This window comes from Oncorhynchus tshawytscha, linkage group LG15, assembly GCF_018296145.1.
Source record: "Oncorhynchus tshawytscha isolate Ot180627B linkage group LG15, Otsh_v2.0, whole genome shotgun sequence".
In the NCBI taxonomy this organism is placed as follows: domain Eukaryota; kingdom Metazoa; phylum Chordata; class Actinopteri; order Salmoniformes; family Salmonidae; genus Oncorhynchus; species Oncorhynchus tshawytscha.
Genome location: NC_056443.1, coordinates 39646343 through 39667098, shown reverse-complemented (window position 1 = coordinate 39667098; position 20756 = coordinate 39646343). Strand labels below are relative to the sequence as shown.

The following is a 20756-nucleotide window of genomic DNA, read 5'->3' as shown; positions in this document are numbered from 1 at the left end:
CAGCAGGGCACCAGGACAGCAGGGCACCAGGGCAGCAGGGCAGCAGGACAGCAGGGCACCAGGACAGCAGGGCAGCAGGACAGCAGGACAGCAGGACAGCAGGGCAGCAGGACAGCAGGGCAGCAGGGCAGCAGGACAGCAGGACAGCAGGACAGCAGGGCAGCAGGGCAGCAGGGCAGCAGGGCAGCAGGGCAGCAGGACAGCAGGGCAGCAGGACAGCAGGGCACAGGGCAGGACAGCAGGACAGCAGGACAGCAGGGCAGCAGGGCAGCAGGACAGCAGGGCACCAGGGCAGCAGGGCAGCAGGACAGCAGGGCACAGCAGGACAGCAGGGCAGCAGGGCAGCAGGGCAGCAGGGCACCAGGACAGCAGGGCACCAGGGCAGCAGGGCACCAGGGCAGCAGGACAGCAGGGCACCAGGACAGCAGGGCAGCAGGACAGCAGGACAGCAGGGCAGCAGGGCAGCAGGACAGCAGGGCAGCAGGACAGCAGGGCAGCAGGACAGCAGGACAGCAGGGCAGCAGGGCACCAGGACAGCAGGGCACCAGGGCAGCAGGGCACCAGGACAGCAGGGCACCAGGGCAGCAGGGCACCAGGGCACCAGGACAGCAGGGCACCAGGACAGCAGGGCACCAGGACAGCAGGACAGCAGGACAGCAGGACACCAGGACAGCAGGGCACCAGGACAGCAGGGCAGCAGGGCAGCAGGACAGCAGGACAGCAGGACAGCAGGACAGCAGGACAGCAGGGCAGCAGGACAGCAGGGCAGCAGGGCAGCAGGACAGCAGGGCAGCAGGGCAGGACAGCAGGGCAGCAGGGCAGCAGGACAGCAGGACAGCAGGGCAGCAGGACAGCAGGGCAGCAGGGCACCAGGACAGCAGGGCAGCAGGGCACCAGGACAGCAGGGCACCAGGACAGCAGGGCAGCAGGACAGCAGGGCACCAGGACATCTACACTGGACACTAATATCCCATGTTTCATGAGCTGAAATAGAACAGAAATGTTCCATATTCACAAAAAGCTGATTTCTATCCATTTTTTGGGTGCACAAATGTTTTTCCCTGTTAGTGTACATTTCTCCTTTGACAAGATACATCATCCACCTGCCAGGTGTGGCATATCATTGACTGGGCCTGGCCAGGTGTGGCGTATCATTGACTGGGCCTGGCCAGGTGTGGCATATCAGTGACTGGGCCTGGCCAGGTGTGGCGTATCATTGACTGGGCCTGGCCAGGTGTGGCGTATCAGTGACTGGGCCTGGCCAGGTGTGGCGTATCATTGACTGGGCCTGGCCAGGTGTGGCGTATCATTGACTGGGCCTGGCCAGGTGTGGCGTATCATTGACAGGGCCTGGCCAGGTGTGGCGTACATTGACTGGGCCTGGCCAGGTGTGGCATCATTGACTGGGCCTGGCCAGGTGCGTATCATTGACTGGGCCTGGCCAGGTGTGGCGTATCATTGACTGGGCCTGGCCAGGTGTGGCGTATCATTGACTGGGCCTGGCCAGGTGTGGCGTATCATTGACTGGGCCTGGCCAGGTGTGGCGTATCATTGACTGGGCCTGGCCAGGTGCACATTGACTGGGCCTGGCCAGGTGTGGCGTATCATTGACTGGGCCTGGCCAGGTGTGGCGTACATTGACTGGGCCTGGCCAGGTGTGGCGTATCATTGACTGGGCCTGGGCAGCCAGGTGTGGCGTATCATTGACTGGGCCTGGCCAGGTGTGGCGTATCATTGACTGGGCCTGGCCAGGTGTGGCGTATCATTGACTGGGCCTGGCCAGGTGTGGCATATCATTGACTGGGCCTGGCCAGGTGTGGCATATCATTGACTGGGCCTGGCCAGGTGTGGCATATCATTGACTGGGCCTGGCCAGGTGTGGCGTATCATTGACTGGGCCTGGCCAGGTGCATTGACTGGGCCTGGCCAGGTGTGGCATTGACTGGGCCTGGCCAGGTGTGGCGGATCATTGACTGGGCCTGGCCAGGTGTGGCGTATCATTGACTGGGCCTGGCCAGGTGTGGCGGATTGACTGGGCCTGGCCAGGTGTGGCATCATTGACAGGGCCTGGCCAGGTGTGGCGTATCATTGACTGGGCCTGGCCAGGTGTGGCATATCATTGACTGGGCCTGGCCAGGTGTGGCGTATCATTGACTGGGCCTGGCCAGTGTGGCGTATCATTGACTGGGCCTGGCCAGGTGTGGCGTATCATTGACTGGGCCTGGCCAGGTGTGGCATATCATTGACTGGGCCTGGCCAGGTGTGGCATATCATTGACTGGGCCTGGCCAGGTGTGGCGTATCATTGACTGGGCCTGGCCAGGTGTGGCGTATCATTGACTGGGCCTGGCCAGGTGTGGCGTATCATTGACTGGGCCTGGCCAGGTGTGGCGTATCATTGACTGGGCCTGGCCAGGTGTGGCGTTTTTGACTGGGCCTGGCCAGGTGTGGCGTATCATTGACTGGGCCTGGCCAGGTGTGGTGTATCATTGACTGGGCCTGGCCAGGTGTGGCATATCATTGACTGGGCCTGGCCAGGTGTGGCGTATCATTGACTGGGCCTGGCCAGGTGTGGCGTATCATTGACTGGGCCTGGCCAGGTGTGGCGTATCATTGACTGGGCCTGGCCAGGTGTGGCGTATCATTGACTGGGCCTGGCCAGGTGTGGTGTATCATTGACTGGGCCTGGCCAGGTGTGGCATATCATTGACTGGGCCTGGCCAGGTGTGGCGTATCATTGACTGGGCCTGGCCAGGTGTGGCGTATCATTGACTGGGCCTGGCCAGGTGTGGCGTATCATTGACTGGGCCTGGCCAGGTGTGGCGTATCATTGACTGGGCCTGGCCAGGTGTGGCGTATCATTGACTGGGCCTGGCCAGGTGTGGCGTATCAGTGACTGGGCCTGGCCAGGTGTGGCGTATCATTGACTGGGCCTGGCCAGGTGTGGCGTATCATTGACTGGGCCTGGCCAGGTGTGGCGTATCATTGACTGGGCCTGGCCAGGTGTGGCTTATCATTGACTGGGCCTGGCCAGGTGTGGCGTATCATTGACTGGGCCTGGCCAGGTGTGGCGTATCATTGACTGGGCCTGGCCAGGTGTGGCATATCATTGACTGGGCCTGGCCAGGTGTGGCGTATCATTGCCTGGGCCTGGCCAGGTGTGGCATATCATTGACTGGGCTCCCAGTCATTAGAAATCTGTCCTCCCGTCTGTCTGTCTGGGAACAAACCACACACTCATACCTCACCATGTCCGTCCGTCCGTCCGTCCGTCCGTCCGTCTGTCTGTCTCGGCCTGTCTGTCTCTCTGTAATATTTGTGGTGATGTCATGACACCAGGAGAACACAAAGTAGAGTTATTACAGCTCCTCTCAAACACTTTGTTTACCAGAATAATCCGGAAGATTGTGTGTGTGTGTGTGTGTGTGTGTGTGTGTGTGTGTGTGTGTGTGTGTGTGTGTGTGTGTGTGTGTGTGTGTGTGTGTGTGTGTGTGTGTGTGTGTGTGTGTGTGTGTGTGTGTGTGTGTGTGTGTGTATTTTAGGCTTGGCGCTATAATAGCTTGAATCACTGGCCTGTTCAATGACCCTATCATACACAGTTGATAACTATACTTACCATAAATTCTCTCTCTCTCACACACACACACACAAACACACACACAAACACACACACACAGCATTCTAAATATAGCGACCCTAATACCGTGCTGCTTGAGGACTAGAATATACTATATACTGTCTCCTCTCTCCGAGTAATTCTATGGTATCAGGGGCGACAATATATTTATTCAGACAGACGGTCAATTATAAAGTGAGATTCACTGCAGCAGGTGTGGCCACAGGTGTGTGTGTGTTTTACTTCAAGAGTTTAAATAGCCAACCACAACCACACACACTCCTTTAAACCACAAGTTTACCAGAAGACGAGGAAGGTGACACCATCAGGTAAGTCTTCTTCTCTCTTCTCCTCCTCCCGTTACCTCTCCTCTCCTCCTCACCACTCTTCTTCTCTCATCCTCTCCTCTCCTCCTACTATCTCTTCTCTTTTCTCCTCCTCCCATTACCTCTCCTCTTCTCCTCCTGTCTTCTCCTCCCGTTACCTCTCTTCTCCTCTCCCCTCACTTCTCTCCTCTCCTCCTCACCACTCTTCTTCTCTCATCCTCTCCTCTCCTCCTACTATCTCTCCTCTTCTCCTCCTATCTTCTCCTCCTCCTGTTACCTCGCTTCTCCTCTTTTCTCCTCCTCCTGTTACTTCTCTTCTCTTCTCCTCTCCTTACCTCTCCTCTCCTCCTCTTCTCCTTCTCTCTTCTCCTCCCGTTACCTCTCTTCTCCTCTCCTCCTCCTCTCCTTACTTCTCCTCCTCTTCTCCTTCCCTCTTCTCCTCGTTTCTCTCTTTACCTCTTCTCCTCGTTTCTCTCGTTACCCCTCTCCTCTTCTCCTCCCGTTACCTCTCTACCTCTCCTCTTCTCCTCTCCTCCCCCTCTTCTCCTTCCCTCTTCTCCTCTCCTCCTCCTCTTTCCTCCACTCTTCTCCTTTCTTTATTTAGAGGGACCTTGTATCATGCAGGTCCATTTCAACTGGTGAACATGTTACAGGACATTACAGGACACAATACCTGACAGTGAGAGACGACATGATGAAGATCAAACTGCTTCTGCTGATCTGGACTGCATCTGTGAACAGCCTGCCGGTAAGTAGCCTGATGATGAAGATGAGGAGGAGGAGGAGGATGGTGGTGATGGTGATGATGGTGATGATGATGGTGATGGTGATGATTAGGAGGATGAGGATGGTGATGATGGTGGTGGTGGTGATGATGAGGAGGATGATGGTGATGAGGATGATGATGAGGATGATGGTGATGAGGATGGTGATGATGATGAGGATGATGGTGATGAGGATGGTGATGATGATGGGGATGATGGTGGTGATGAGGATGGTGATGATGATGAGGATGGTGATGAGGATGGTGATGATGAGGATGATGATGATGATGGTGGTGATGGTGATGATGGTGATGATGATGGTGATGATGATGGTGATGATGATGAGGATGGTGATGATGATGATGATGATGGTGGTGGTTGTGATGGTGGTGATGAGGATGATGATGAGGATGATGGTGATGAGGATGATGATGAGGATGGTGATGATGATGGTGGTGATGAGGATGATGATGATGATGATGAGGATGGTGATGATGAGGATGATGATGAGGATGATGATGATGGTGGTGGTGGTGATGATGGTGGTGATGAGGATGGTGATGATGATGAGGATGGTGATGATGAGGATGATGATGATGATGATGGGGGTCATGGATGATGAGAATGAGGGTCATGGTGATAAGGATCTTGGTGGTGATGATGATGATGATGATGATGATGGTGAGGATGAGGGTCATGATGATGATAAGGGTGATAAGGATGGTGTTAAAGATCTCTCCTCCTGTAGGTCCAGACAGAGTAGTTGATGTCAGTTTCTGAGGGTAGTAGAGATGACAACACTACCACCAGCTTTGAGAGAGAGAGTATTAAATGCATTACCATGACCTGTTGTCTGTGTCTTGCAGTGGCAAGCCTCCCCCCTGTCTGGCGTCAGCCCCTGGGGGATAGGAGCGGGTCACGAGAGAGGAGAGGACCCAGACGGCAGCTCAGCCCGGACTGGCCAGGACAGTAGAAAGGGGTGGGGTCTCGCCTTAGAGGGGTTTCCGGGAGTCACGCCTACCACGTTCCCTCAACCAACCAGAGGACAGGACAGTGGCCCCTCTCCCAGACCTACTTACGTGAGGAGGGGGCGTAGTCTCAAGGTTGATGACATCGCCAGCAATGACATTACAGAGGAGGAGCTGACAACGTCCTATAAAACTCTTCCTGGTTACAGTGAGGACCGGTTGCTAGGGGAGGAGTTTGGTGATTATGGGATGCAGAGGGACTCACCCGGCAGTGAATCGCATACCGGGAAAGACTCGACAGATCACAATGACTCCTCCAAATCAAGTGATTCAGTTGACTCTAACACCTCTAGTGATTCAAGCGATTCCTCCAAGTCAAGTGACTCTAACACCTCTAGTGATTCAAGCGATTCCTCCAAGTCAAGTGACTCTAGTGATTCAAGTGATTCCAGCGACTCAAGTGATTCAAGTGACTCTAGCGACTCTAGCGATTCAAGCGACTCTAGCGACTCTAGCGACTCTAGTGACTCTAGTGATTCTAGCGACTCTAGCGACTCAAGCGATTCTAGCGACTCAAGTGATTCTAGCGACTCAAGTGATTCTAGCGACTCAAGTGATTCTAGCGACTCTAGCGACTCAAGTGATTCTAGCGACTCAAGTGATTCTAGCGACTCAAGTGATTCTAGCGACTCAAGTGATTCTAGCGACTCAAGTGATTCTAGCGACTCTAGCGATTCAAGTGACTCTAGTGATTCAAGTGACTCTAGTGATTCAAGTGATTCTAGCGACTCAAGTGATTCTAGTGACTCAAGTGATTCTAGCGACTCCAGCGACTCAAGTGACTCTAGTGATTCAAGTGACTCTAGTGATTCAAGTGACTCTAGTGATTCAAGTGATTCTGGCAATACAAGTGAGTCAAGCAACTCTAGTGATTCTAAGTGATTCTAAAAGTTAAAGTGAATCAATCTCCACAGACAAATAACGGCAGTGACTCTAGTACCAGCTAGGCAGCGAGAGACAGAGAGGAGAGAGAGACAACAAGACAGAGAAAGACAGAGGAAGAGAGAGAGAGAGAGAGAGAGACAGAGAGAGAGAGAGAGACAGAGAGGGAGAGAACAAGACAGAGAGAGAGAGAGAGAGAGACAGAGAGAGAGAACAAGAGAGAGAGAGAGAGAGAGCGAGAGAGAGAACAAGACCGAGAGAGAGAGAGAACAAGACAGAGAGAGAGAGAGAACAAGACAGAGAGAGAGAGAACCAGAGCCAGATGTCATACTATGTCTCAAGCTTGTAGGACTGCGATAGTACCTTTTTATATAGATTATAGATATATTTTATATAGATATCTGATGTGCTTTTCTACGTGTGTCTCATTTTACAGTTGTGTTTTTCATGTTTACTAGTAAATAAAGTGTTCCACAATAAAACACTGGCCAAGTGACTTATGTAACGTAGAGGCCTTTTAAATGGGTTTATATGATCACACACACACACTTAAATTTAAACTTACATTTCAATTTAATTTTCAATGACATCATTGTTGTGCTTTGTGTGATTTTAACCACGTAGGCATTGCCTCCTGATTGTCTACTAATTTGTTGATGTCATGTTTAACACTTATCTTCCTCCATCTTTTGTACTACTAAACAAAGGAACGCTCAATTTTAACTTGTTGATGTTGGGGTGGTGCTGGAGGGGGCGAATATGAAGCAAACACAGACAGTGGGCCTTTGTGTTTTGTTCAGTTTTGGGTGTGATCCCGTCTCTATGGTCCTATAAACCAAGCCACAGTCTAGGTCCCGCTCAGACCCTGTCATAGTCACACAAACCACATAACACCTCCTGGAGAGGAGCAGGGAGGAGAGGAGTAGACCACAGACCACATACCACCTCCTAGAGAGGAGCAGGGAGGAGAGGAGTAGACCACAGACCAACATAACACCTCCTGGAGAGGAGCAGGGAGGAGAGGAGAAGACCACATACCACCTCCTAGAGAGGAGCAGGAAGGAGAGGAGTAGACCACAGACCACATAACACCTCCTAGAGAGGATCAGGGAGGAGAGGAGTAGACCACAGACCACATAACACCTCCTAGAGAGGAGCAGGGAGGAGAGGAGAAGACCACTCCAGGAGTGAAGGAGAGGAGAAGACCACTCCAGGGGAGAAGGAGAGGAGAAGACCACTCCAGGAGTGAAGGAGAGGAGAAGACCACTCCAGGAGTGAAGGAGAGGAGAAGACCACTCCAGGAGTGAAGGAGAGGAGAAGAACACTCCAGGGGTGAAGGAGAGGAGAAGACCTCTCCAGGAGTGAAGGAGAGGAGAAGACCACTCCAGGAGTGAAGGAGAGGAGAAGAACACTCCAGGGGAGAAGGAGAGGTGAAGACCACTCCAGGACTGAAGGAGAGGAGAAGACCACTCCAGGAGTGAAGGAGAGGAGAAGACCACTCCAGGGGAGAAGGAGAGGAGAAGACCACTCCAGGAGTGAAGGAGAGGAACAGGGAGGAGAGGACAAGACCACTCCAGGGGAGCAGGAGAGGAGAAGACCACTCCAGGGGAGAAGGAGAGGAGAAGACCACTCCAGGAGTGAAGGAGAGGACCACCCCCGGTTTGAACCCAACAACGCATCCCCAGACATCATAACGTAGAAATATCCTGTCCAATCAGCTGTCTCAGAATAAAAGAGTTGTATAATAAAACAGACGCTGTTAAATGAAAACATTTTAAAACCAGGAGTTTAACACACCCACCGCCAACCACAGGTTTCAGAACAACTAACCGCAGGGCGAAGGAGTGGCCTGTGATGCGTTTCCTGTCCTATCTGTGTTGTGATTGGTTGATCAGGGTGAGAGGAGTTCTGATTGGTGGATCAGGTGTGACGTGTGCGTTTTAAATCAACCCCAATAGGGACCAGCAACAGAATTCTGATCTGTAGTCTGAAACATTGGGATTAGAAACCTACAGACTACAGAACCAGTCTGCTGTTTAAAGACTTTCAGCTGAGCATCAGGTAAAACCAGACGGAGATTAATTAGAGAAACCAAAGGGTTGGCTTGAACGTTCACCCTTTATGTTATCTGAAGAGGCCTGGTCATATTCCATAATGAATGATACAGTGACAATATGAAGACGCTGCTTTAACTTTACAAGTTAAACTAACAACTATTACTTTTGGTCTGTTAGTTAAACTAACAACTATTACTTTTGGTCTGTTAGTTAAACTAACAACTATTACTTTTGGTCTGTTAGTTAAACTAACAACTATTATTGTCGGTCTGTTAGTTAATAAACTAACAACTATTACTGTTGTTCTGTTAGTTAATAAACTAACAACTATTACTGTTGGTCTGTTAACAGGTCTGTTAGTTAAACTAACAACTATTACTGTTGGTCTGTTAGTTAAACTAACAACTATTACTGTTGGTCTGTTAGTTAAACTAACAACTATTACTGTTGTTCTGTTAGTTAAACTAACAACTATTACTGTTGTTCTGTTAGTTAATAAACTAACAACTATTACTGTTGTTCTGTTAACAGGTCATGAGGATAGTGTTGATCTGGATATGTCTACTGGGCATGAGTCTAGCCTTTCCAGTAAGTATCTCTTACTCTCTGCCTCTCTTTCTCCCTCCCTCCGTCCCAGTCTGTGTTCTGCCTCTCTTTCTCCCTCCCTCCGTCCCAGTCTGTGTTCTGCCTCTCTTTCTCCCTCCCCCATCCCAGTCTGTGTTCTGCCTCTCTTTCTCCCTCCCTCCGTCCCAGTCTGTGTTCTGCCTCTCTTTCTCCCTCCCTCCGTCCCAGTCTGTGTTCTGCCTCTCTTTCTCCCTCCCTCCGTCCCAGTCTGTGTTCTGCCTCTCTTTCTCCCTCCCTCCGTCCCAGTCTGTGTTCTGCCTCTCTTTCTCCCTCCCTCCGTCCCAGTCTGTGTTCTGCCTCTCTTTCTCCCTCCCTCCGTCCCAGTCTGTGTTCTGCCTCTCTTTCTCCCTCCCCCATCCCAGTCTGTGTTCTGCCTCTCTTTCTCCCTCCCCCGTCCCAGTCTGTGTTCTGCCTCTCTTTCTCCCTCCCCCGTCCCAGTCTGTGTTCTGCCTCTCTTTCTCCCTCCCTCCGTCCCAGTCTGTGTTCTGCCTCTCTTTCTCCCTCCCCATCCCAGTCTGTGTTCTGCCTCTCTTTCTCCCTCCCCCTGTCCCAGGCTGTGTTCTGCCTCTCTTTCTCCCTCCCTCCGTCCCATGATGTGTTCTGCCTCTCTTTCTCCCTCCCTCCGTCCCATGATGTGTTCTGCCTCTCTTTCTCCCTCCCTCCGTCCCATGATGTGTTCTGCCTCTTTCTCCGTCCCTCCGTCCCATGTGTTCTGCCTCTCTTTCTCCGTCCCAGTCTGTGTTCTGCCTCTCTTTCTCCCTCCCTCTGTCCCAGGCTGTGTTCTGCCTCTCTTTCCCCTCCCTCCGTCCCAGGCTGTGTTCTGCCTCTCTTTCTCCCTCCCTCCGTCCCATGATGTGTTCTGCCTCTCTTTCTCTCCCTCCCTCCGTCCCATGATGTGTTCTGCCTCTCTTTCTCCCCCCCTCCGTCCCAGGCTGTGTTCTGCCTCTCTTTCTCCCTCCCTCCGTCCCATGATGTGTTCTGCCTCTCTTTCTCCCTCCCTCCGTCCCATGATGTGTTCTGCCTCTCTTTCTCCCTCCCTCCGTCCCATGATGTGTTCTGTCTCTCCCTCCATCTCCCTCCTAACAGGCTGTGTTCTGTCTCTCCCTCCATCTCCCTCCTAACAGGCTGTGTACTGTCTCTCCCTCCATCTCCCTCCTAACAGGCTGTGTACTGTCTCTCCCTCCATCTCCCTCCTAACAGGCTGTGTTCTGTCTCTCCCTCCATCTCCCTCCTAACAGGCTGTGTTCTGTCTCTCCCTCCATCTCCCTCCTAACAGCCTGTGTTCTGTCTCTCCCTCCATCTCCCTCCTAACAGGCTGTGTTCTGTCTCTCCCTCCATCTCCCTCCTAACAGGCTGTGTTCTGTCTCTCCCGCCATCTCTCAGGTCCACAAGAGACGGGTGACAAGATCAGACAACGATGAAGGAGAGGGGGTAAGTGGCACGCACGCACGCGCACACACACACACACGCGCGCGATTAACTGACTCTTTCCATCGTTCTCTCAGCAACAGAGTGACTACAGTCATTCAAGTGATGAAGAGGAGGAGGAGGGAGGACAGGAAAAAGAAGAGGGAGGGGAAGGAGGAGAGGGAGAAGAAGAGGAGGGAGAGGGGGAGGAAGAGGGAGGAGAGGAAAGTGAAGAGAGTGATGAGGAAGAGAGTGACAGTGATGAAGAGGAGGGGGGTGAAGAAGGAGAGAAGGAAATAAGAGAGGAAGAAGGAGAGGGAAATGAAGGAGAGAATGAAGAGGGTGGGGAGGAAACAGGAGGGGAAGAAGGAGAGGGAATGAGGGGAGAGGAGACTGAAGTGGACGGGGAAGGAGAGCAGCCTACTCCAGTGGACGGGGAAGGAGAGCAGCCTACTCCAGTGGACGGGGAAGGAGAGCAGCCTACTCCAGTGGACGGGGAAGGAGGGCAGCCTACTCCAGTGGACGGGGAAGGAGGGCAGCCTACTCCAGTGGACAGGGAAGGAGAGCAGCCTACTCCAGTGGACGGGGAAGGAGAGCAGCCTACTCCAGTGGATGGGGAAGGAGGGCAGCCTACTCCAGTGGACGGGGAAGGAGAGCAGCCTACTCCAGTGGACGGGGAAGGAGAGCAGCCTACTCCAGTGGACGGGGAAGGAGAGCAGCCTACTCCAGTGGATGGGGAAGGAGGGCAGTCTACTCCAGTGGACGGGAGAGAGAAAGCAACACCATAGCCAGGTAGGACAGAAATACAGTACCTAGAGCTAATTTAAATGACATTGAATATTCTGTAGAAAACAACATATCGTAGAATCCATGTTGTAGGATATTGATTGCTTGGTTTTGAACTCGCAGATCCAGCCCTGCCAGGGGAGACGAGACGACCCCTCAGTCCAACAACACTGATCCCAGGATGACTAATGGAGCCCAGAGACTTCAGACCACATCGCCAGACAGACAGACAGACATGACTAATCTATCCAGTGACTTGATCTGTAGTCTCTCAGGAAGGTCAGAGGACCTGTGGTTGATGTTTTTAATAGTTTTGACAGTGATGTTTGACTGTTGGCAGATGTTGTTTTACAGTTGTGTGACGTCACATATACATACACATTGAACAAATTGTTAGTGTTCTTCAATAAAACGTTTTAAATCTGCCCCAGTGGTTTTCTGATGTATTTTTATGACTGTTTAGGAAGTTAGTGAAGGAGAGGAGGAGAGGCCAGACACAGGGTGGTTATGATCCAAGAAGACAATACTTTATTGGGACAAAGTAGCATAACACAGTCCTCAACAACACTGGCTAGGCAGTGACCTGTGATGTCACAAACAAGGAGGTCAGGGTTCTAAGGTCATTCTCAGAGAAAGGGAGGCATCAGCAAAATAATACCCAGGCTCCATTGAACAAATCAGGTCACCTGGCTTGACCTCTCACCTTCACCATTTAAGCCCCACTCCCGGGTTTGTGACATGAGGGTTGATTGATAGCAGGTACTGCTGTTTGATTGGAGGAGAGTACTGTACATGGGAGTCACTGATAATCACTGTTATCGGAGGTCGTTACTAACCCTAAGGGCTGATCTAGGACCAGATCACCCTGCACCACTCTAAGCCTGACCACCAGGCAGAGAGAGTACAAAACTGATCCTAGGTCAGTGTCTATAGAAGTAACAGGATCCTATAGCGTGAGTCCCAACGGTACCCTATTCCATATAGAGTGCACTACACTCATTACCAGGGTGTCATATAGTGCACTATAAAGGCAATAGGGAGCTATTTGGGGTTCAGCCATGGAGGAGCAACCAGGTCGTCATGGAGAGGAAATACTAAAGAATCACACAGATTAACGCTCAGGAGCAATCCCAAATAACACCCTGTACACTACATAGTACACTAGACAGGTCTAGAGCCCTATAGTATACTAGACTAGAGCCCTATGTAGTACACTAGACTGGACTAGAGCCCTATATAGTACACTAGACTGGACTAGAGCCCTATAGTATACTAGACTGGACTAGAGCCCTATAGTATACTAGACTGGACTAGAGCCCTATATAGTATACTAGACTGGACTAGAGCCCTATAGTATACTGGTCTAGAGCCCTATATAGTACACTAGACTGGTCTAGAGCCCTATATAGTACACTAGACTGATCTAGAGCCCTATATAGTACACTAGACTGGTCTAGAGCCATATATAGTACACTAGACTGGTCTAGAGCCCTATAGTATACTAGAGTAGAGCCCTATAGTATACTAGACTGGAATAGAGCCCTATAGTATACTAGACTAGAGCCCTGTGTAGTACACTAGACTGGTCTAGAGCCCTATAGTATACTGGTCTAGAGCCCTATATAGTACACTAAACTGGACTAGTGCCCTATACTATACTAGACTGGAATAGAGCCCTATAGTATACTGGTCTAGAGCCCTATATAGTACACTAGACTGGACTAGAGCCCTATACTATACTAGACTGGAATAGAGCCCTATAGTATACTAGACTAGAGCCCTGTGTAGTACACTAGACTGGACTAGAGCCCTATAGTATACTAGACTAGAGCCCTATATAGTACACTAGACTGGTCAAGAGCCCTATAGTATACTAGAGTAGAGCCCTATGTAGTACACTAGACTGGTCTAGAGCCCTATAGTATACTAGACTAGAGCCCTATGCAGTAGACTGGAATAGAGCCCTATGCAGTAGACTGGAATAGAGCCCTATGCAGTAGACTGGACTAGAGCCCTATGCAGTAGACTGGACTAGAGCCCTATGCAGTAGACTGGAATAGAGCCCTATGCAGTATACTAGACTAGAGCCCTATGCAGTAGACTGGAATAGAGCCCTATGCAGTAGACTGGAATAGAGCCCTATAGTATACTAGACTACAGCCCTATGCAGTAGACTGGAATAGAGCCCTATGCAGTAGACTGGAATAGAGCCCTATGCAGTAGACTGGACTAGAGCCCTATGTAGTAGACTGGACTAGAGCCCTATGCAGTAGACTGGAATAGAGCCCGCCCTATGCAGTAGACTGGAATAGAGCCCTATGCAGTAGACTGGAATAGAGCCCTATGAAGTAGACTGGACTAGAGCCCTATAGTATACTAGACTAGAGCCCTATGCAGTAGACTGGAATAGAGCCCTATGCAGTAGACTGGAATAGAGCCCTATAGTATACTAGACTAGAGCCCTATGCAGTAGACTGGAATAGAGCCCTATAGTATACTAGACTGGAATAGAGCCCTATGCAGTAGACTGGAATAGAGCCCTATGCAGTATACTAGACTAGAGCCCTATGCAGTAGACTGGAATAGAGCCCTATGCAGTAGACTGGAATAGAGCCCTATGCAGTAGACTGGACTAGAGCCCTATGCAGTAGACTGGACTAGAGCCCTATGCAGTAGACTGGAATAGAGCCCGCCCTATGCAGTAGACTGGAATAGAGCCCTATGCAGTAGACTGGAATAGAGCCCTATGCAGTAGACTGGACTAGAAACCTATGCAGTAGACTGGACTAGAGCCCTATACAGTAGACTGCACTAGAGCCCTATGCAGTAGACTGCACTAGAGCCCTATGCAGTAGACTGGAATAGAGCCCTATGCAGTAGACTGGAATAGAGCCCTATGAAGTAGACTGGACTAGAGCCCTATAGTATACTAGACTAGAGCCCTGTGCAGTAGACTGGAATAGAGCCCTATGCAGTAGACTGGAATAGAGCCCTATAGTATACTAGACTAGTGCCCTATGTAGTGCACTTGACTGGAATAGAGCCCTATGTAGTAGACTGGAATAGAGCCCTATAGTATACTGGACTAGTGCCCTATGTAGTACACTTGACTGGAATAGAGCCCTATGCAGTAGACTGGAATAGAGCCCTATAGTATACTAGACTAGAGCCCTATGCAGTAGACTGGAATAGAGCCCTATGCAGTAGACTGGACTAGAGCCCTATGCATTAGACTGGACTAGAGCCCTATGCAGTAGACTGGAATAGAGCCCTATGCAGTATACTAGACTAGAGCCCTATGCAGTAGACTGGAATAGAGCCCTATAGTATACTAGACTAGAGCCCTATGCAGTAGACTGGAATAGAGCCCTATGCAGTATACTAGACTAGAGCCCTATGCAGTAGACTGGAATAGAGCCCTATGCAGTAGACTGGAATAGAGCCCTATGCAGTAGACTGGAATAGAGCCCTATAGTATACTAGACTAGAGCCCTATGCAGTAGACTGGAATAGAGCACTATGCAGTAGACTGGAATAGAGCCCTATAGTATACTAGACTAGAGCCCTATGCAGTATACTAGACTAGAGCCCTATGCAGTAGACTGGACTAGAGCCCTATGCAGTAGACTGGACTAGAGCCCTATGCAGTAGACTGGACTAGAGCCCTATGCAGTAGACTGGACTAGAGCCCTATGCAGTAGACTGGACTAGAGCCCTATGCAGTAGACTGGAATAGAGCCCTATGCAGTATACTGACTAGAGCCCTATGCAGTAGACTGGAATAGAGCCCTATGCAGTAGACTGGAATAGAGCCCTATGTAGTAGACTGGAATAGAGCCCTATGCAGTAGACTGGAATAGAGCCCTATGCAGTAGACTGGAATAGAGCCCTATGCAGTAGACTGGACTAGAGCCCTATGCAGTAGACTGGAATAGAGCCCTATGCAGTATACTAGACTAGAGCCCTATGCAGTAGACTGGACTAGAGCCCTATGCAGTAGACTGGAATAGAGCCCTATGCAGTATACTAGACTAGAGCCCTATGCAGTAGACTGGACTAGAGCCCTATGCAGTAGACTGGAATAGAGCCCTATGCAGTATACTAGACTAGAGCCCTATGCAGTAGACTGGACTAGAGCCCTATGCAGTAGACTGGACTAGAGCCCTATGCAGTAGACTGGACTAGAGCCCTATGCAGTAGACTACATAATGAACGGTGTGCCATTTGAGACTCATCTTCAGATTAATTAGACACACCCCCTCAGAGAAGAGAGAGAAGTGTCTGTCTGCCTTCACCAGAAATACTGACAGGACAGAGAGGTGTATGTCTGCCTACACCAGAAATACTGCCAGGACAGAGAGGTGTCTGTCTGCCTACACCAGAAATACTGCCAGGACAGAGAGGTGTCTGTCTGCCTACACCAGAAATACTGCCAGGACAGAGAGGTGTCTGTCTGCCTACACCAGAAATACTGTCAGGACAGAGAGGTGTCTGTCTGCCTACACCAGAAATACTGTCAGGACAGAAAGGTGTCTGTCTGCCTACACCAGAAATACGGACAGGACAGAGAGGTGTCTGTCTGCCTACACCCGAAATACGGACAGGACAGAGAGGTGTCTGTCTGCTTACACCAGAAATACTGTCAGGACAGAGAGGTGTCTGTCTGCCTACACCAGAAATACTGACAGGACAGAGAGGTGTCTGTCTGCCTACACCAGAAATACTGACAGGACAGAGAGGTGTCTGTCTGCCTATACCAGAAATACTGACAGGACAGAGAGTGTGAGATAGTGTGTGTATAGTGTGAGTGTAATGTGTGTGTGTGTGTGTGTGTGTGTGTGTGTGTGTGTGTGTGTGTGTGTATAGTGTCTGTGTGTGTATAGTGTCTCTGTGTATGCATCTCTACATGTGTTTATGTTAGAAGACATTGTCTATGTTCCAAATGTCTCCACTCAGAGCGTTGGCTGCTCCCTGCAGTGTCCAGGTGAACAGGGCCAGTTGCCTTCGGAAAAGGGCCTCGTTGAAGCGCCTGGGGTCGGAGGTCAGTAGAGAAAGGTGTTCGGTGAGAGCACTCAGAGTGTGTTCCCCCCGACCGTGCAAAACGTGACGGAACGGAGTCTCAACCACAGACACGTACTGGGACAGGAAGTAATACTCTACCTGTAGAGACACGTTACACACATTACATACTGTATATATACACACACATTATATATATATTATATAAAAACACACATTATCTGAGGAAGTCAAATACAGTGTAGACATTGTTCATGTTGGAAATGACTGTTTCCAGCTACAACAGTCATTTACAACATTAACAATGTCTACACTGTATTTCTGATCAATTTGATGTTATTTTAATGGACAAAAAAAATGTGCTTTTCTTTCAAAAACAAGGACATTAGTAAGTGACCCCAAACTTTTGGACGGTAGTATGTATGAACACACTCACATTACATATATACAAACACACAATATATATATTTATACATAAATATATACATAAATACATATATATATATACACATATATATATATATATATATATATATATATATATATATATATATATATATATATATATATATATATATATATATATACACATAACCATTATCTATCTATATATACAGTGCCTTGCGACAGTATTCGGCCCCCTTGAACTTTGCGACCTTTTGCCACATTTCAGGCTTCAAACATAAAGATATAAAACTGTATTTTTTTGTGAAGAATCAATAACAAGTGGGACAAATCATGAATTGGAACGACATTTATTGGATATTTAAAACTTTTTTAACAAATCAAAAACTGAAAAATTGGGCGTGCAAAATTATTCAGCCCCCTTAAGTTAATACTTTGTAGCGCCACCTTTGCTGCGATTACAGCTGTAAGTCGCTTGGGGTATGTCTCTATCAGTTTTGCACATCGAGAGACTGAAATGTTTTCCCATTCCTCCTTGCAAAACAGCTCGAGCTCAGTGAGGTTGGATGGAGAGCATTTGTGAACAGCAGTTTTCAGTTCTTTCCACAGATTCTCGATTGGATTCAGGTCTGGACTTTGACTTGGCCATTCTAACACCTGGATAAGTTTATTTTTGAACCATTCCATTGTAGATTTTGCTTTATGTTTTGGATCATTGTCTTGTTGGAAGACAAATCTCCGTCCCAGTCTCAGGTCTTTTGCAGACTCCATCAGGAGTCTCTCCATCAGGAGACTCCACCATTCTTCCAGAATGGTCCTGTATTTGGCTCCATCCATCTTCCCATCAATTTTAACCATCTTCCCTGTCCCTGCTGAAGAAAAGCAGGCCCAAACCATGATGCTGCCACCACCATGTTTGACAGTGGGGATGGTGTGTTCAGGGTGATGAGCTGTGTTGCTTTTACGCCAAACATAACGTTTTGCATTGTTGCCAAAAAGTTCCATTTTGGTTTCATCTGACCAGAGCACCTTCTTCCACATGTTTGGTGTGTCTCCCAGGTGGCTTGTGGCAAACTTTAAACAACACTTTTTATGGATATCTTTAAGAAATGGCTTTCTTCTTGCCACTCTTCCATAAAGGCCAGATTTGTGCAATATACGACTGATTGTTGTCCTATGGACAGAGTCTCCCACCTCAGCTGTAGATCTCTGCAGTTCATCCAGAGTGATCATGGGCCTCTTGGCTGCATCTCTGATCAGTCTTCTCCTTGTATGAGCTGAAAGTTTAGAGGGACGGCCAGGTCTTGGTAGATTTGCAGTGGTCTGATACTCCTTCCATTTCAATATTATCGCTTGCACAGTGCTCCTTGGGATGTTTAAAGCTTGGGAAATCTTTTTGTATCCAAATCCGGCTTTAAACTTCTTCACAACAGTATCTCGGACCTGCCTGGTGTGTTCCTTGTTCTTCATGATGCTCTCTGCGCTTTTAACGGACCTCTGAGACTATCACAGTGCAGGTGCATTTATACGGAGACTTGATTACACACAGGTGGATTGTATTTATCATCATTAGTCATTTAGGTCAACATTGGATCATTCAGAGATCCTCACTGAACTTCTGGAGAGAGTTTGCTGCACTGAAAGTAAAGGGGCTGAATAATTTTGCACGCCCAATTTTTCAGTTTTTGATTTGTTAAAAAAGTTTGAAATATCCAATAAATGTCGTTCCACTTCATGATTGTGTCCCACTTGTTGTTGATTCTTCACAAAAAAATACAGTTTTATATCTTTATGTTTGAAGCCTGAAATGTGGCAAAAGGTCGCAAAGTTCAAGGGGGCCGAATACTTTCGCAAGGCACTGTATAAACCCTCACACACACACATGACATATTTACAGTACCAGTCAAAAGTTAGGACACACCTACTCATTCCAGGGTTTTTCTTTATTTCTACTATTTTCTACATTGTAGAATAATAGTGAAGACATCAAAACTATGACACATATGGAATCATGTAGGAACTGAAAAAGTATTAAACATATTTGAGATTCTTCAAAATAGCCTTGATGACAGCTTTTCACACTCTTGGCATTCTCTCAACCAGCTTCATGAGGAATGGTTTTCCTACAGTCTTGAAGGAGTTCCCACATATGCTGAGCACTTGTTGGCTGCTTTTCCTTCACTCTGCGGTACAACTCATCCCAAACCATCTCAATTGTATAAAATAAAGAAAAACCCTTAAATGAGTAGGTATGTCCAAACATTTGTGTATGGTATACACAGACCACCAGAGAGACAGAGAATCAGACAGACAGAGACAGACACAGCTATCCCCTACCTACCCTCATCATGCGTGTGTTGTAGATACGTGTCATAGTCTCGTCCTGTACATCAGAGTTCAGTATGGCCTCCTGCAGGGTCTCAGCTGCTCTGCTGTAGTCTCCTCTAGCACTGAACACCCACTGAGGAGAGAGACCACGAGCCTGGAGGGAGAGGGAGAAGTGTTAGACTAATAGCCCTCCTTAGCCATCCCGCTTGGGGAGTGTCCCTCGGTGGGGGAGTGTCCCTCAGTGGGGGAGTGTCCCTCGGTGGGGGACTGTCCCTCGGTGGGGGACTGTCCCTCCAAAACAGAGCAACTAGTATAGGGACAGATAAATAACCCTATGGAATGGGACATGACTAGTGTAGTTAGAGATAAATAACCATATGGAATGGGACATCACTAGTGTAGGGACAGATAAATTACCCTATGGAATGGGACATCACTAGTGTAGTTAGAGATAAATAACCCTATGGAATGGGACATCACTAGTGTAGGGACAGATTAATAACCCTATGGAATGGGACATCACTAGTGTAGGGACAGATTAATAACCCTATGGAATGGGACATCACTAGTGTAGTTAGAGATAAAATAACCCTATGGAATGGGACATCACTAGTGTAGGGACAGATTAATAACCCTATGGAATGGGACATCACTAGTGTAGAGACAGATTAATAACCCTATGGAATGGAACATCACTGGTGTAGAGACAGATTAATAACCCTATGGAATGGGACATCACTAGTGTAGGGACAGATTAATAACCCTATGGAATGGGACATCACTAGTGTAGGGACAGATTAATAACCCTATGGAATGGGACATCACTAGTGTAGGGACAGATTAATAACCCTATGGAATGGGACATCACTAGTGTAGAGACAGATTAATAACCATATGGAATGGGACATCACTGGTGTAGTTAGAGATAAATAACCCTATGGAATGGGACATCACTAGTGTAGTTACAGATAAATAACCCTATGGAATGGGACATCACTAGTGTACGGACAGATTAATAACCATATGGAATGGGACATCACTAGTGTAGTTAGAGATAAATAACCCTAAGGAATGGGACATCACTAGTGTAGTTAGAGATAAATAACCCTATGGAATGGGACATCACTAGTGTAGTTAGAGATTAATAACCCTATGGAATGGGACATGACTAGTGTAGTTAGAGATAAATTACCCTATGGAATGGGACATCACTGGTGTAGTTAGAGATTAATAACCCTATGGAATGGGACATGACTAGTGTAGTTAGAGATAAATTACCCTATGGAATGGGACATCACTAGTGTAGTGACAGATTAATAACCCTATGGAATGGGACATCACTAGTGTAGGGACAGATTAATAACCATATGGAATGGGACATCACTAGTGTAGTTAGAGATAAATAACCCTATGGAATGGGACATCACTAGTGTAGTTAGAGATTAATAACCCTATGGAATGGGACATCACTAGTGTAGGGACAGATAAATAACACTATGGAATGGGACATCACTA

General features: G+C 48.6%; 2 protein-coding genes and 1 long non-coding RNA gene across 3 annotated transcripts in view; 2 read left to right on the top strand and 1 right to left on the bottom strand.

The window, feature by feature from the left end:
• Positions 1 to 3860: 3860 nt before the first annotated feature.
• On the top strand, positions 3861 to 6783 carry LOC112240956 (dentin sialophosphoprotein-like). Its single transcript, XM_024409162.2, has 3 exons — positions 3861 to 3944; positions 4595 to 4689; positions 5572 to 6783. Exons 2-3 carry the CDS (start codon positions 4633 to 4635, stop codon positions 6613 to 6615), a joined length of 1101 nt encoding a protein of 366 aa, XP_024264930.2. The 5' UTR covers positions 3861 to 3944; positions 4595 to 4632; the 3' UTR covers positions 6616 to 6783.
• Positions 6784 to 8197: 1414 nt separating this feature from the next.
• On the top strand, positions 8198 to 10746 carry LOC112240955. Its single transcript, XR_002952155.1, has 3 exons — positions 8198 to 8676; positions 9204 to 9260; positions 10680 to 10746. It is a non-coding gene; the product is annotated as an uncharacterized LOC112240955 (long non-coding RNA).
• Positions 10747 to 15585: 4839 nt separating this feature from the next.
• tfr2 (transferrin receptor 2) overlaps positions 15586 to 20756 on the bottom strand; it is an 87084-nt gene continuing 81913 nt past the window's right edge. Inside the window, exons 17-18 of the mRNA XM_042298584.1 lie at positions 19255 to 19395; positions 15586 to 16649 (exon numbers count right to left, since the gene is read on the bottom strand). Coding sequence (XP_042154518.1) covers positions 16407 to 16649; positions 19255 to 19395 — 384 coding nt within the window. The 3' untranslated portion in view covers positions 15586 to 16406. The remainder of the gene's footprint in view (positions 16650 to 19254; positions 19396 to 20756) is intronic.

Bases quoted from the DNA above. Each gene is read 5' to 3' on its own strand.
- LOC112240956 (XM_024409162.2), top strand. From the start codon at position 4,633: ATGATGAAGATCAAACTGCTTCTGCTGATCTGGACTGCATCTGTGAAC. The intron at 4,690-5,571 runs GTAAGTAGCCTG...TGTGTCTTGCAG, and splicing joins CATCTGTGAACAGCCTGCCG to TGGCAAGCCTCCCCCCTGTC.